General features: G+C 39.1%; 1 protein-coding gene across 7 annotated transcripts in view; it reads left to right on the forward strand.

Annotated features, from left to right (window-relative positions):
• The first annotated feature begins 6 nt into the window (after nt 1-6).
• Nucleotides 7-13,283, forward strand: part of pof1b (POF1B actin binding protein) — a 79,328-nt gene continuing 66,051 nt past the window's right edge. For 3 of the 7 annotated variants that reach the window (XR_003867890.1, XR_003867889.1, XR_003867891.1), the window contains exons 1-2: nt 8-590; nt 7,467-7,553. Coding sequence is in view for 3 of the 7 variants with exons in the window: in XM_029700592.1 (XP_029556452.1) it covers nt 252-590; nt 7,467-7,553 (426 nt within the window). In the remaining 4 variants the exon portion in view is untranslated. Of the gene's footprint in view, nt 591-7,466; nt 7,554-13,283 lie in introns of all 7 variants that reach the window. The other 4 variants (XM_029700592.1, XM_029700591.1, XM_029700590.1 and 1 more) reach the window with 3 other exon arrangements.

The following is a 13,283-nucleotide window of genomic DNA, read 5'->3' on the forward strand; positions in this document are numbered from 1 at the left end:
TACATTCCCTGTGATTTGAGAACAACAAGGTATGTCAGGAGTATATTTGCATAGATCTCCGCCCCCAATGTTTTCGTTGCGTAGTAGTACAACACAAAACACCTTCACAGTTCTCAAAGTTCAGTATTCCAGAGACTGGACCTAGTTAGTTTACTCTGCAACAATATTTTAGTGATACAAGTTCGCACGCGAGCACTCATCTAACCAAAGTTTTTACCTGGGTGGAATTTATTCTTCGCACTCGCAGCAAGATGTCTATTCAGAATACCCCCACGTCGTCCAGGACCGTCAGCGTCTCGTCGGACCCAGCCACCACAGTTCTATCGCCGGGTCAATACATCGACGGTTACAGAACTATGAGTGTTTCGTCTGCTCCGGTACAGTATGGCATCGGTAATGGCTACGATACCGTGCGCTACCTGATGCCGGTTCAGCAGGCGATTCCGCAGCAGCAGATGCAGTACGTGCTGGTCAACCAGCCCCCCCAGGTTATGCAGCAGATGGTGTCACCTGTATATTTGCAGAATATCCAGAGGGTCCGTGTAAATAGTTTGGAAGAATCAGACATCTACAGAGAACAAATTGTAGAGGTGAGTTTATTACAATACACTGTATGATTTATTTTGTAAAGAAATTGGTTTAGTGCCTGTAAGAGTATAACAATTTAACATTCAATAATATTATAAAATGTATCTTAAGTATGTAGAGAACTGTTCACTTCGGCATCATCTATTAGGCAGGGGCGAAAATCTGATATCAACTTTGGAGGGGACAATTACATGAAATTCTCTCAAGAGCAATTCCTAAGGGGGACACCAAAAGTAGTGTTGTAACACATAGCCTACATTGTAATATGGTAAATGTATATTGAGGAACCAAAGAAATAAGGTGTTTGCCGTACTCCTAACTACCGGTACCCAAAACTACACAACTAATCACAACAGCAATACCATTGCCTTTAACAAATCTTAGTTCAGTCACCAGTTTAAGTTGAGAGTGGGGGTATCCATAGCATTTTCCAATTATGTTCCTATTTTACAAGTCAAAAAAATGTAGAACCTTTCATAATGTTGCCAAACAAAGACTCAACAAACTTACCTGAGACTCCCTGTCTCTGCCAGTCTGTCCCTGCATATCTGTCCCCAACTCTGCTGTCTGTGTGCCATCTGTTGCCTGCTCTGCCTAATGACATCATTGTGAAACATTTCTATTAGAATTTCATTTCTTTCTTATGAACATTTTATTAACTAGTCTTTGAGATATTAGGCTACTAGGGTTCTTACTATGCGTTTTGGTGTATTGAAAAATACTCTGATGTCCGTCTTTTATTTTTCTGCCATTTTTCTACCTGGCTGGCTGGCTGGCTACACACATAGTGTGTAGGTTATTTACAGTAGGAGATGGGCTTATATCATCTTCAATCATTCTATTTGGGCTTCGATCTAAAAGGTAGCTAGCAAATGTGAAACGGATTAAAATGACAAGAGTTGACAGCTGTATGAGTTCACCATTTACACAACATATGCTGCAACCTTTTGTAATTTGAATAGTTTGTTTCATATTGGCTGGCTTCCAACAATAGCTGAATTTGCAAAGCTAGCGAGCACCAATTCAGTTTCAGTGGTGTTTGCTATAATCTTTGCTACCCGGGTTAAATAAAGGTGAAATAAAATAAATAAATAAAAGTTCACTTGCGACAATTTAGCTTTTGCAACGAGACCAATAAATATATTTAAGACAATGGTAGAAGAGAGTGTAGTTCAGTTTGGATTTCAGTTTATCGCTAACCTTATCACAGGGACTTTGAAGCACTAATTTACATCATCTGCATGCTGATTCCATCTTTGACGACGCCACATAAATGGAATAGGTACTAGCTAGCTTAATAGTTAATATTTGCGCGCTAGCTCTGCATATTCAGCTAGTGTGTGTGCGCGATTGACTGGATTAACCTCACGTCAGTTACGTTCATTGAGTGCCTTTCAGACAGTAGACACGACCTCTCTGTTACCTAGCAAGCTAAGGAACTGGCAGTGGATCAAACCCTTGTGAGGCAAAGGGTGGGGGGGTTGCAATCTTTTGAAACTTAAAAACGTGCTATTAAGTGTCTATAATCAGCACAATTGCTTTCATTGCGTATTATTAATATTATTTAAATTACATAGTTATGTTTCAGTGATATATTGGGGGGGACAAATCATATTTTTCCCAGGATGGGGGGGTCGTGTCCCCCCCGTCCCCCCCGGGATTTCCGCCCCTGCTATTAGGCTACTTATGATCACATAGGGACCATCGGAGAATCCACCATCTATGAGCAAATAAAGAGAACAGCATGTCCACATGACAGGTCTATCATAATCTGCCCACTGTGTAATTGTCCCTAACCATTCATTATTTATTTGATTATCCTGTACAGGAAAAGCCACATGCTTTTTTTGTGATAGTGATTTGGTAGTAACGGAGCATCCATTTGCTCCAGTATAACCCTACACCAGAGAAAATGAAAAATATGAATGAAGCATCATTTACTGAATGCTTGTCTTGTCTTGGATCCCACAGGGTACTTATGTTATGGAGCGAGCCAATCCTAGTCAAGTTCAAACCAGCTGCCACACCTTATAATAAAGCAATTTTTTATACAAATGTTTAAAAAATATATATTTTACCTTTATTTAACCAGGTAGGCCAGTTGAGAACAAGTTCTCATTTACAACTGCAACCTGGCCAAGATAAAGCAAAGCAGTGCCACAAAAACAACAGAGTTACACATAAACAAACACAGTCTATAACACAAACACACATTACAGCAACTTCTTAAGCCACTCTGATTCAACAGCCCTGTCATCAGTCTATCTGCAGCTGTGTTTCTCTTTGAACTTATTCTGATGTTCATCTTCTGAAGTGCTACAGAAATTCAAGTGTTTTTTCTTCTTTGAGATTGAATGTGTAACATGTAACTAATAACAGTGGCATGTCCAAAACGTTTTGAATGGTGGGGCACACCCAGTTTAGGCGGGCCATGTCATTTTGAACCTTCATCGATGCAATGTGGATTTTTTTCAATATAATAATTATGATGGTTCAATGAATTAAAAGACTCAGCATAGGTTTGGTACATTTCCCTGTTCAAATACATCATAAATCAATTCCAAAAGTACTGTTTCTGTTTTTGCATTCAAGGTCAGGAATTGAAATAAGGATAGCATGCAGCAGTAAATGAACTTGGAAGTGCCATTTAAAGTGCGAATCCTACGGTGACATTCATTTACATTTACATTTAAGTCATTTAGCAGACGCTCTTATCCAGAGCGACTTACAAATTGGATTCGGGGTGTCTCTATTTTTTAAACGTGATCCGCTACGTAGTTGGTTCGTGCGCACAAGGGTGAGGAAAGGGAGGGAGGGATGTGAGAGCGTAGAGTTGCAGAAAAATGTATTTTGTCATTTTCAAAAGCACAAGGGATACTGTTGCATGACAAACAGGAGCTGTTCAAATCAATTTATATAGCCCTTCTTACATCAGCTGATATCTGTACAGAAACCCAGCCTAACACCCCAAACAGCAAGTAATGCAGGTGTAGAAGCACGGTGGCTAGGAAAAACTCCCTAGAAAGGCCAAAACCTAGGAAGAAACGTAGAGAGGAACCAGGCTATGAGGGGTGGCCAGTCCCTCAGTCTACCGATAGGAGCTGTTACATTACAATATCATTTTTCTGCCCGTTTGGAACAGTGTAAACAACACTAAATAAAGTAATACCAGAGAGTCTGTTCTGATGCTTTATTACAGCATAGCAACATTTTAAAACAGACGGATTTGTGAAATTGCTTTATCCGACATTTTGCGGTTGCAGGATAATATTAAACAAACACATAAATAGACAACAGAAGCATAGTGCTGATAGGAATCAACTCTGACTGACCACAGCGTCTGTCGGTAGTCTAAACTGGCACAAATGTTGGGATTTTTTTCACACCTAGCCAAGCTATTAAACTATCCTTTTGTAAATTAATGGGGTTGTGAATATTTCTGCCCGAGGCTCTCTCTCGCACTAGTCCTGGATTGGGCAACAAAAAAATCAGCAGGCGGGTTGTTCCGAACTTGGGTAAATACAATGGCCCAATTACACTTGACAGGATACTTGTGCCTTACAGCCCATTGCATGAACGAAGAGTGGGTGTTATCCACCACGGAGTGGGACAGGACAACTCAAAACTGGATAACATAAGGTCAGCTATTGTGAAAGAATAGGGTACTAGGGTGTTACTAGCTAAGAACAATGTCTAATTGCTGACATAAAAAAGCAACGTTTGTAAAAACGTTAGTGATACTTAAAAGTCTAGTTTCTTTTTAAAATTATTTAAATAAAATATGGGGGGAAATGGTGTTGTACATGTCACAATTAACAAATTATTATCCACACTATGAGGAGATTTGATGTAACTTTTAACTCACCTGCACATTCATTTTCTTTATTCTTTCTTTGTTGTTCATTTTCCATATAATCCATTATGTACAATTGCACTAAATATTATTTGAATATTGCAAGATTTTAAATCCCAGCAGTCTTAAAAATGACATTCAGGAGCAAAAGGTTTTCAATAGTTGTTTTTAAGTCATAAAAAAAAGATTCATTGGAATATTACTAATAACATTAAATAACATTGGAATATAACATTTAATAACAATAGCCCATAACTAATAAATTCAGTGTAACTCTGTTATGCTCTGCTAATGCACAATATGAATTTGTAGATAGGTCACAAATAAATATTTTCCCAGTAAAATTGGAGCACAACTCATGAGCCCACCTCCTGCAGTGTTCACACTTAATCCAGTCCCCACCTGTGACTGAAAACGGGGAGAGATGCCAATTGAAAAGCTATCTCTTAAAAATATAGCTAGCTATCTAGATATATGACATAAAATGCTGTGTAAAATAGCTAAAAGGCTATAAAGTAAAGTAAATTAAAGCTATTAGTCGCTACTGGAAACATTTACAACTGCAATTAAGTCACGATCTGGTAGTAAGGTTGCTAACTAGCACTCCTAGCAGCTTATGCTTTCTAGCTAGCTGGCTAGCATTTACTGTTAGTGAAGTTGCTAGCTAGCAAGTTAGCATAAACTAGCACCTACCGGGTTAGTCATTGTCTAAATGACAGGCAGAAACACATTCATAACTATAAAAGGGTAACTAGCCCCCAGGGGTTGCCCCCAACACACTCATCCAACATATTACTACTTTATTCAAAAATTCTCCCCCCAAAATTCTCTGAACAAGTGGAATATATATCTTAAGGCCTTTCTACTTGTATATTGAAAAAAATATATATAGATCTAACTTCATTGGAATATATGTAATTTTTTTTCACAATTTCAAGAAATTAGATCAATTTACCACAAAATCTTTTTGTTGAAACAACTCCAAAGGTTGTGATGATACAGAATACATTTTTGTTGAGCAAGAGCAGTGTCATCCAGGAAAAGTGTTGGGAAAATCATTTGGTGACATCTTGTGGTGTTAATGTGAATTATGGGCGGGGGGGGCTTACTTATGGATCTTGTTGATTTCCTCTATCGCTTCAAGAGGCCTACTGTCCTGGTAATTGTGTGGTTCACCTACAGAGTGCATTGTGGTTTCAGAGAGAAGCCAGCGACCTGCAACCAGGCACGGTGGATGATATCCTTTTCCTGCACAGCAATTTGAAGTAATCCGATGAATGGACTGTTTTTGAAGTTATTGTTTTAGTATATTTATTTGTTGTCTAATATTAGATGGCTCTTTAAATCGATTTGAGTTGTTCATTTGTCGCATTGTATTGTGAAAATAAAAATATATCGTTCTTAATTCATGGCATGGTTTATTTCTTCCCAAATGCTGAATAGACTTGCAGACAAATTAATTAATGTAGGAAAAGAGGAATAATAGCCTACTGTCTGTAGTCATAAAACAATTAGGCAAAATAAATATATGTTATTTTGTTGGGTAATAATATTTGTGTAGCACATGTTTCTGATGCCATCTGGGTAATAATATTTTTAAATTTACAGGAAAAATGACAAGCTTGAAACATGCATCTGATTATTCATTATGAATAGGATTTATTTAATTTATTTAATTTACATGCTTCATTGTAACCACAATGTCACAAATAATTGAACACATACAACATGAGCAGATTGACTTGGCCAAAACATTTCTTTATTAAAGACGATCAGAAAGAATGTTGGTACTTATTTATTTTGATCCAAAGCCATGAATGATTGAGTCATTCAGCTTTATGCTGACAAATAGCCTACTAAATAGGCCTAGCCTGAACAAATATAATACATTGCCTAATTAAACTAGTACATTTCATAAATAAAATAAATTAAGTAGCTCATGTCTTGAAAATATGGGCAACCTTTTCCCCCTAACCTATCCTCGCTGGACTCTTTCACTCAGTTTCTTCTTCACATCAGCAAAGAAGGACTCTGTGTTTCAGAAACTCACTTTATATAGAGGGGCTATCACGCATTCACACTGTGGTAAATAAAGCCAGTTTGTTATTTAGAATTCTTTCTTTCTGATTTTAGAGGGAGAGAAACAAAAAGCAGAATCAGCATTCTAACTCCCCCTTGATGCAATTTACCACAATCTGCCACCATCTACCACAAACTGTCGCAGCATAAGCTTGAACCTTTTAATTGAGGAACCACTGTATGTGCATGTGCATGGGCATTTTTATGGGCTTTATAGTAAAGGCATGTAATTTAACTGTATTAGCTTTTAATGTGTCAAGAACACAGACAGTCAGGATGTTTTCATCTGATTGTCACACTTGCACACATTTGTCTATTCCAAAATAAGTCCAGCATCTGTACAGTGCATTGTGCACCCGCCATTTTAATGGAAAGAGACAACACAATACGTGTAATGACATTCAGCCTACCAAGTGGCATGTATTCATGGCTGCCAAGGGAAGCCAGTCCCCCCCCCATAAAAATAAACAAACCTATAAAATGATTTCTCATTCTTGTCTACCCGTGTTTCATCATTTTCCTTCAATTCTCAAGAGGCTGCAACTATTTAACCAGAGAAAGCATCCGATCGAGGGAAACAGTGGCCCTCTGTCTTAGCATCAGCTACATGGGCTACAGATACTGTCTGTCCAAAAATAATATGACATGTCATGCTCTTTTTGGCCAGATGGCATCAGAAACATGTGCTACACAAAGAAATCAAATGAAAGTTTATTGGTCAAAGCTAAGTTAGAGGGCGCTGTTTTGCTCACTCTGATGCTTTCTCCGGTGAGATTGATGAGTCTTCCTGTCAGCGCGCCTTTGTCAAATGTATCACTATATTCAGAGGTAACCTGCCCCCCCCCCCCGGACACGCCACTTATTACATAGTAAGTACTACCTCTAGTGCTATGTAAATATATTTACTGTAATGACATTTTGCCTGTTTTTGTTTTGCCTCCTTCAGAACGTCAATGGGAAAACCCCTTCTGTATTTAGCCAGATGTCTAGCCCTATCAAGAGCCCTGAGCCTAGTGTTGAAGAGGAGGAGGAGGTGAGAGAGACTATAACACCTGTACATGGCATTTACTTGTGTGTCACTATCTCACACAGACACACACACATACACCTGCATACATGCAGTTATGTAGTGCACATGCAAGAATCTAATTACACATGAACAAACACACTTACATATTGTAATTACAGCTATTTTATATTGCACTTAAGCTTGGCCTAGCTTGACCTAGTGGTGGTTTGGAGCACATTTCAGATCCATATGATTCGATTTATACTAAGGCTTCCTCTGAGACACACCCACAGACCAGACCCTATAGCTAAAACTTGGCCTTCAACATTCATTTGGTTTTATGTTCATCTCTCTTCATACCTGCCTGAGGTAACATCAGGAGTATAACATAAATGATAGAGTATAGAGTAGAATAGAGTATAGTACAGTATATTGCAGTTGAACTTTGTTCACCTGCGCTGTCCCTGGTCATATGCAACGCTAAGCTTTGGGCGAGGTTAGGGTGGCTCATACCACCCTGATATCCCAGCAGCCTTTATTGTGGTCGGAAGGCAGCAGCTCTCTAATGTACTTGTCCTCTTGCTCAGTTGTGCAGCGGGGCCTCCCAATCCTCTTTCTATTCTGGTTAGATACCGTTTCCGCTGTTCTGTGAAGGGAGTAGTACACCGCGTTGTACGAGATTTTAACCTCTCTGGGGTATGTGGGACGATTTCGTCCCACCTACGTAACAGCTACTGGAATTCCAGTGGCGCGATTTTTGAATCGTTAGAAATACTATAACTTCAATTTCTCAAACATATGACTATTTCACAGCTATTTAAAGACAAGAATCTCGTTAATCTAACCCCACTGTCCGATTTCAAAAAGGCTTTACAACGAAAGCAAAACATTAGATTATGTCAGTAGAGTGCCCAGCCAGAAAAAATCTGACACCCATTTTTCAAGCTAGCATATCATGTCACATAAACCCAAACCACAGCTAAATGCAGCACTAACCTTTGATGATCTTCATCAGATGACACACCTAGGACATTGTGTTATACAATACATGCATGTCTGTTCAATCAAGTTCATATTTATATCAAAAACCAGCTTTTTACATTAGCATGTGACGTTCAGAAAAAGCATAACCACCGCAAACTTCCGGGGAATTTACTAAGAGTTTGCTAAATTACTCACGATAAACGTTCACAAAAAGCATAACAATTATTTTAAGAATTATAGATACATTACCCCTCTATGCACTCGATATGTCCGATTTTAAAATAGCTTTTCGGATGAAGCACATTTTGCAATAATCTAAGTACATAGCCCGGCATTACAGGGCTAGCTATTTAGACACCCGGCAAGATTAGCCTTCATCAAAATCACATTTCCTATAAGAAAAATGTTCTTACCTTGCTTGTTCTTCATCAGAATACACTGCCAGGACTTCTACTTCAATAACAAATGTTGGTTTGGTCCCAAATAATCCATCGTTATATCCAAACAGCGACGTTTTGTTTGTGAGTTCTAGAATGCTTTTTCACGGTCCCGCGCATGGCGCGTTGGCTTGTCAAAAATGTCTAAATATTCCATTACCGTACTTCGAAGCATGTCAACCGCTGTTTAAAACCAATTTTTATGCCATTCAACTCGTAGATTAGTGATAATATTCCGACCGGGAGTATGCATTGAGCCTAAACAGCCGAATAAAATTTCTCCTCAGAAGCGACTCATGCACGCGCATCATTCAAAGGTCCTCGGAGCATCCACTTACAAAAGGCGATAATATGTTTCAACCTGAGGCTCCCTCGTAAACCTTCAGGGTTTTCGCGGGCTCTGAGAGCCTATTGGAGCCCTGGGAATTGTCACGTTACAGCTAAGATCCTTACTTTTCAATAAAAAGATGCAAGACGCACGACTCCTTGTCAGACAGGGTACTTCCTGCTTGAAACCTTGTCAGGTTTTTGCCTGCCATAGGAGTTCTGTTATACTCACAGACACCATTCAAACAGTTTTAGAAAATTCAGAGTGTTTTCTATCCAAACCTGAACAATAATATGCATATTCTAGCTTCTGAGTTGGTGTAGGAGGCAGTTAAAAATGGGAACATATTTTTCCAAAATTCTCAATACTGCCCCCTAGCCCAGACAGGTTTTAAGTCTCTTGGCAATTTCTCGCATGGAATAGCCTTCATTTCTCAGAACAAGAGTAGACTGATGACTTTCAGAAGAAAGTTATTTGTTTCTAGCCATTTTGAGCCTGTAACCGAACCCACAAGTGCTGATGCTCCAGATACTCAACTAGTCTAAAGAAGGCCAGTATTATTGCAATAGGGTTTTCTAATAATCAGTTAGCCTTTTAAAATGATAAACTTGGATTAGCTAACACAACATGCCATTGGAACACAGGAGTGATGGTTGCTGACAATGGGCCTCTGTACAGTGGCTTGCGAAAGTATTCACCCCCCTTGGCATTTTTCCTATTTTATTGGCTTACAACCTGGAATTAAAATTGATTTTTGGGGGGTTTGTATCATTTGATTTACACAACATGCCTACCACTTTGAAGATGCTAACTATTTTTTAAGAAATAACATAAAAAAAACGGAAAACTTGAGCGTGCATAACTATTCTCCCCCCCAAAGTCAATACTTTGTAGAGCCACCTTTTGCAGCAATTAAAGCTGCAAGTCTCTTGGGGTATGTGTCACGTCCTGGCCAGTATAAGGGTTAATTAGTATTGTAGTTTGGTCAGGACGTGGCAGAGGGTATTTGTTTTATGTGGTTCGGGGTGGTGTGTTTTGTTGAAGGGGCATTTGGTTTAAGTATTCTGGGGTTTTTGGGCACTGTTTGGTTTTCAGGTATTCTATGTTTAGTCTATGTCTGTTTCTATGTTTGGTTAATTGGGGTTGGGACTCTCAGTTGAAGGCAGGTGTTGTCTATCTGCCTTTGATTGAGAGTCCCATATATTAGGGTGTGTTTGTTATTTGTGGGTGATTGTTCTGTGTTTCGCCTTGTGCCTTACCAGACTGTTTTTTTGTTGATCGGTCGTGTTTTGTTATTTTTGTACGTTCATTTTGAAAGTTAATAAAAGTCAAGATGAGCCTACACGTACATGCTGCGTTTTGGTCCTCCTTCACCGACGACAACCGTGACAGTATGTCTCTATAAGCTTGGCACATCTAGCCACTGGGATTTTTGCCCATTCTTCAAGGCAAAACTGCTCCAGCTCCTTCAAGTTGGATGGGTTCCTGCTGGTGTACAGCAATCTTTAAGTCATACCACAAATTCTCAATTGAGGTCTGGGCTTTGACTAGGCCATTCCAAGACATTGAATTGTTTCCCCTTAAACCACTCGAGTGTGAACCATTTGTCCTGCTGGAAGGTGAACCTCTCTCCCAGTCTCAAATCTCTGGAAGACTGATACAGGTTTCCCTCAAGAATTTCCCTGTATTTAGCGCCAACCATCATTCCTTAAGTTCTGACCAGTTTCCCAGTCCCTGCCGATTAAAAGCATCCCCACAGGGATGGTGTTCTCGGGGTGATAAGAGGTGCTGGGTTTGCGCCAGACATAGCGTTTTCCTTGATGGCCAAAAAGCTCAATTTTAGTCTCATCTGACCAGAGTACCTTCTCTTCCATATGTTTGGGGAGTCTCCCACATGCCTTTTGGCGAACGCCATACATGTTTTCTTTTTTTTTTCTTTAAGCAATGGCTCTTTCTGGCCACTCTTCCGTAAAGCCCAGCTCTGTGGAGTGTATGGCTTAAAGTGGTTCTATGGACAGATACTCCATTCTCCGCTGTGGAGCTTTGCAGCTCCTTCAGGGTTATCTTTGGTCTCTTTGTTGCCTCTCTGATTAATGCCCTCCTTGCCTGGTCCGGGAGTTTTGGTGGGCGGCCCTCTCTTGGCAGGTTTGTTGTGGTCCCATATTCTTTCCATTTTTTAATAATGGATTAATGGTGCTCTGTGAGATGTTCAAAGTTTCTGATATTTTTCTATAACCCAACCCTTATCTGTACTTCTCCACAACTTTGTCCCTGACCTGTTTGGAGAGCTCCTTGGTCTTCATGGTGCCGCTTGCTTGGTGGTGCCCTTTGCTTGGTGGGGCCTTTCAGAATAGCTGTATATATACTGAGATCATGTGACAGATCATGTGACACTTAGATTGCACACAGGTAAACTTTATTTAACAAATTATGTGATTTCTGAAGGTAATTGGTTGCACCAGATCTTATTTAGGGGCTTCATAGCAAAGGCGGTGAATACATTTCCGTTTTTAATTTAAATTTTATTTTTTGAAACAAGTAATTTTTTTCATTTCACTTCACCAATTTGGACTATTTTGTGTATGTCCATTACATGAAATCCAAATAAAAATCAATTTACATTACAGGTTGTAATGCAACAAAATAGGAAAAACACGCCGAGGATGAATACTTTTGCAAGGCACAGTACGTCTATGTAGATATTCCATACAAATCTGCCGTGTCCAGCTACAAGTCATTTACAATATTAACAATGACTACACTGTATTTCTGATCAATTTGATGTTATTTTAATGGACAAAAAATGCGCTTTTCTTTCAAAAACAAGGACATTTCTAAGTGACCCCAAACTTTTGAATGGTAGTGTATATAGTTTCTATCTAATTTTGGTCATTTAAGTTGACACTGAAACAGTCTTTCAAACCTCGAAAATTAGCACTTATATACAGAAAAAAAACCTGTAATTAGCTCCAATGACTGTAATTTCCTCCACATTAAAGGGATAGTTCGAGATTTTGGCAAGTCTGATGAGCACGAATAGCATGCTAACTGTTCCTTTATACTTTCAGTCATTGCGCTAGTTAGCATTGGCTCATGAAACTACCTCTAACTTCCTTCATACTGGATGCAGAGACATAAAAATGGTATCCACGATGGTATTTTGTTGCAGCTAGTGATATTCATAAAATCAATATTTTTTCACATAAAAAAATCCCGCAATATATCACACCCCCCCCAAAAACAAAAAAACATTTGCAGAACCCCTGCAGTACCTTTAGGGGTCCCCCAAACCCCAGTTTGAAAACCTCTCTTCTAGAGCAACAAGTGGACTTACAAATAGCCTACCAAATGTCTGTAATTATAAGCAGAAAGATATCTAAATTAGGCTTAAAAAACATGTTTCCCCTGTACCCCGTCACAAAAACGTTGTGCCGCTCCTGCCATAGATGAGTGCTTCCTGAATGAATTAGCAAATGTTTGACAGCAGTTGTGTGGACCTGGAGGCCTGGGTTTGAATAGCCCCGTCTTAGAGTATACACTCCTGGACTGTTTACACCCCCCACTCACTGACCTATTTCTGCTCTTCACTGTGTCATTTTCTGCCTCTTTACACATCTGCCCATCATCTGCAGTACAGCAGTAAATCTTATATTTTATTACTACAGTATTGCAATTTCCAACCCAGTTGGAATAAATCCATGAGGACATTGAGCCATGGAAATGTTAAACAAATTAGTAATTTTTTGCTGAGTTAGATGGAGCATTTCAGTAGTTCATTATCTGGTTAGATAGATCTGTTTCTGTTTTCGCTAACAGCAGAGTTGGATCTGAATACCTGGCAGAGAGTTACTAAACATGTCTTGTCAGGTACAAACATGTAGTCTACTCTTTTATAAAAACACAATCTGGAATGCCTTCATATTTTATCGCTATTTGTCTTTAGGCAACCTGCCTGAGGTAATATCAGTATAACATAAAGAAATATGGTAAATGTATAAGAGATCA

The sequence above is a fragment of the Salmo trutta genome, chromosome 19 (genome assembly GCF_901001165.1).
Source record: "Salmo trutta chromosome 19, fSalTru1.1, whole genome shotgun sequence".
Classification (NCBI taxonomy): Eukaryota; Metazoa; Chordata; class Actinopteri; order Salmoniformes; family Salmonidae; genus Salmo; species Salmo trutta.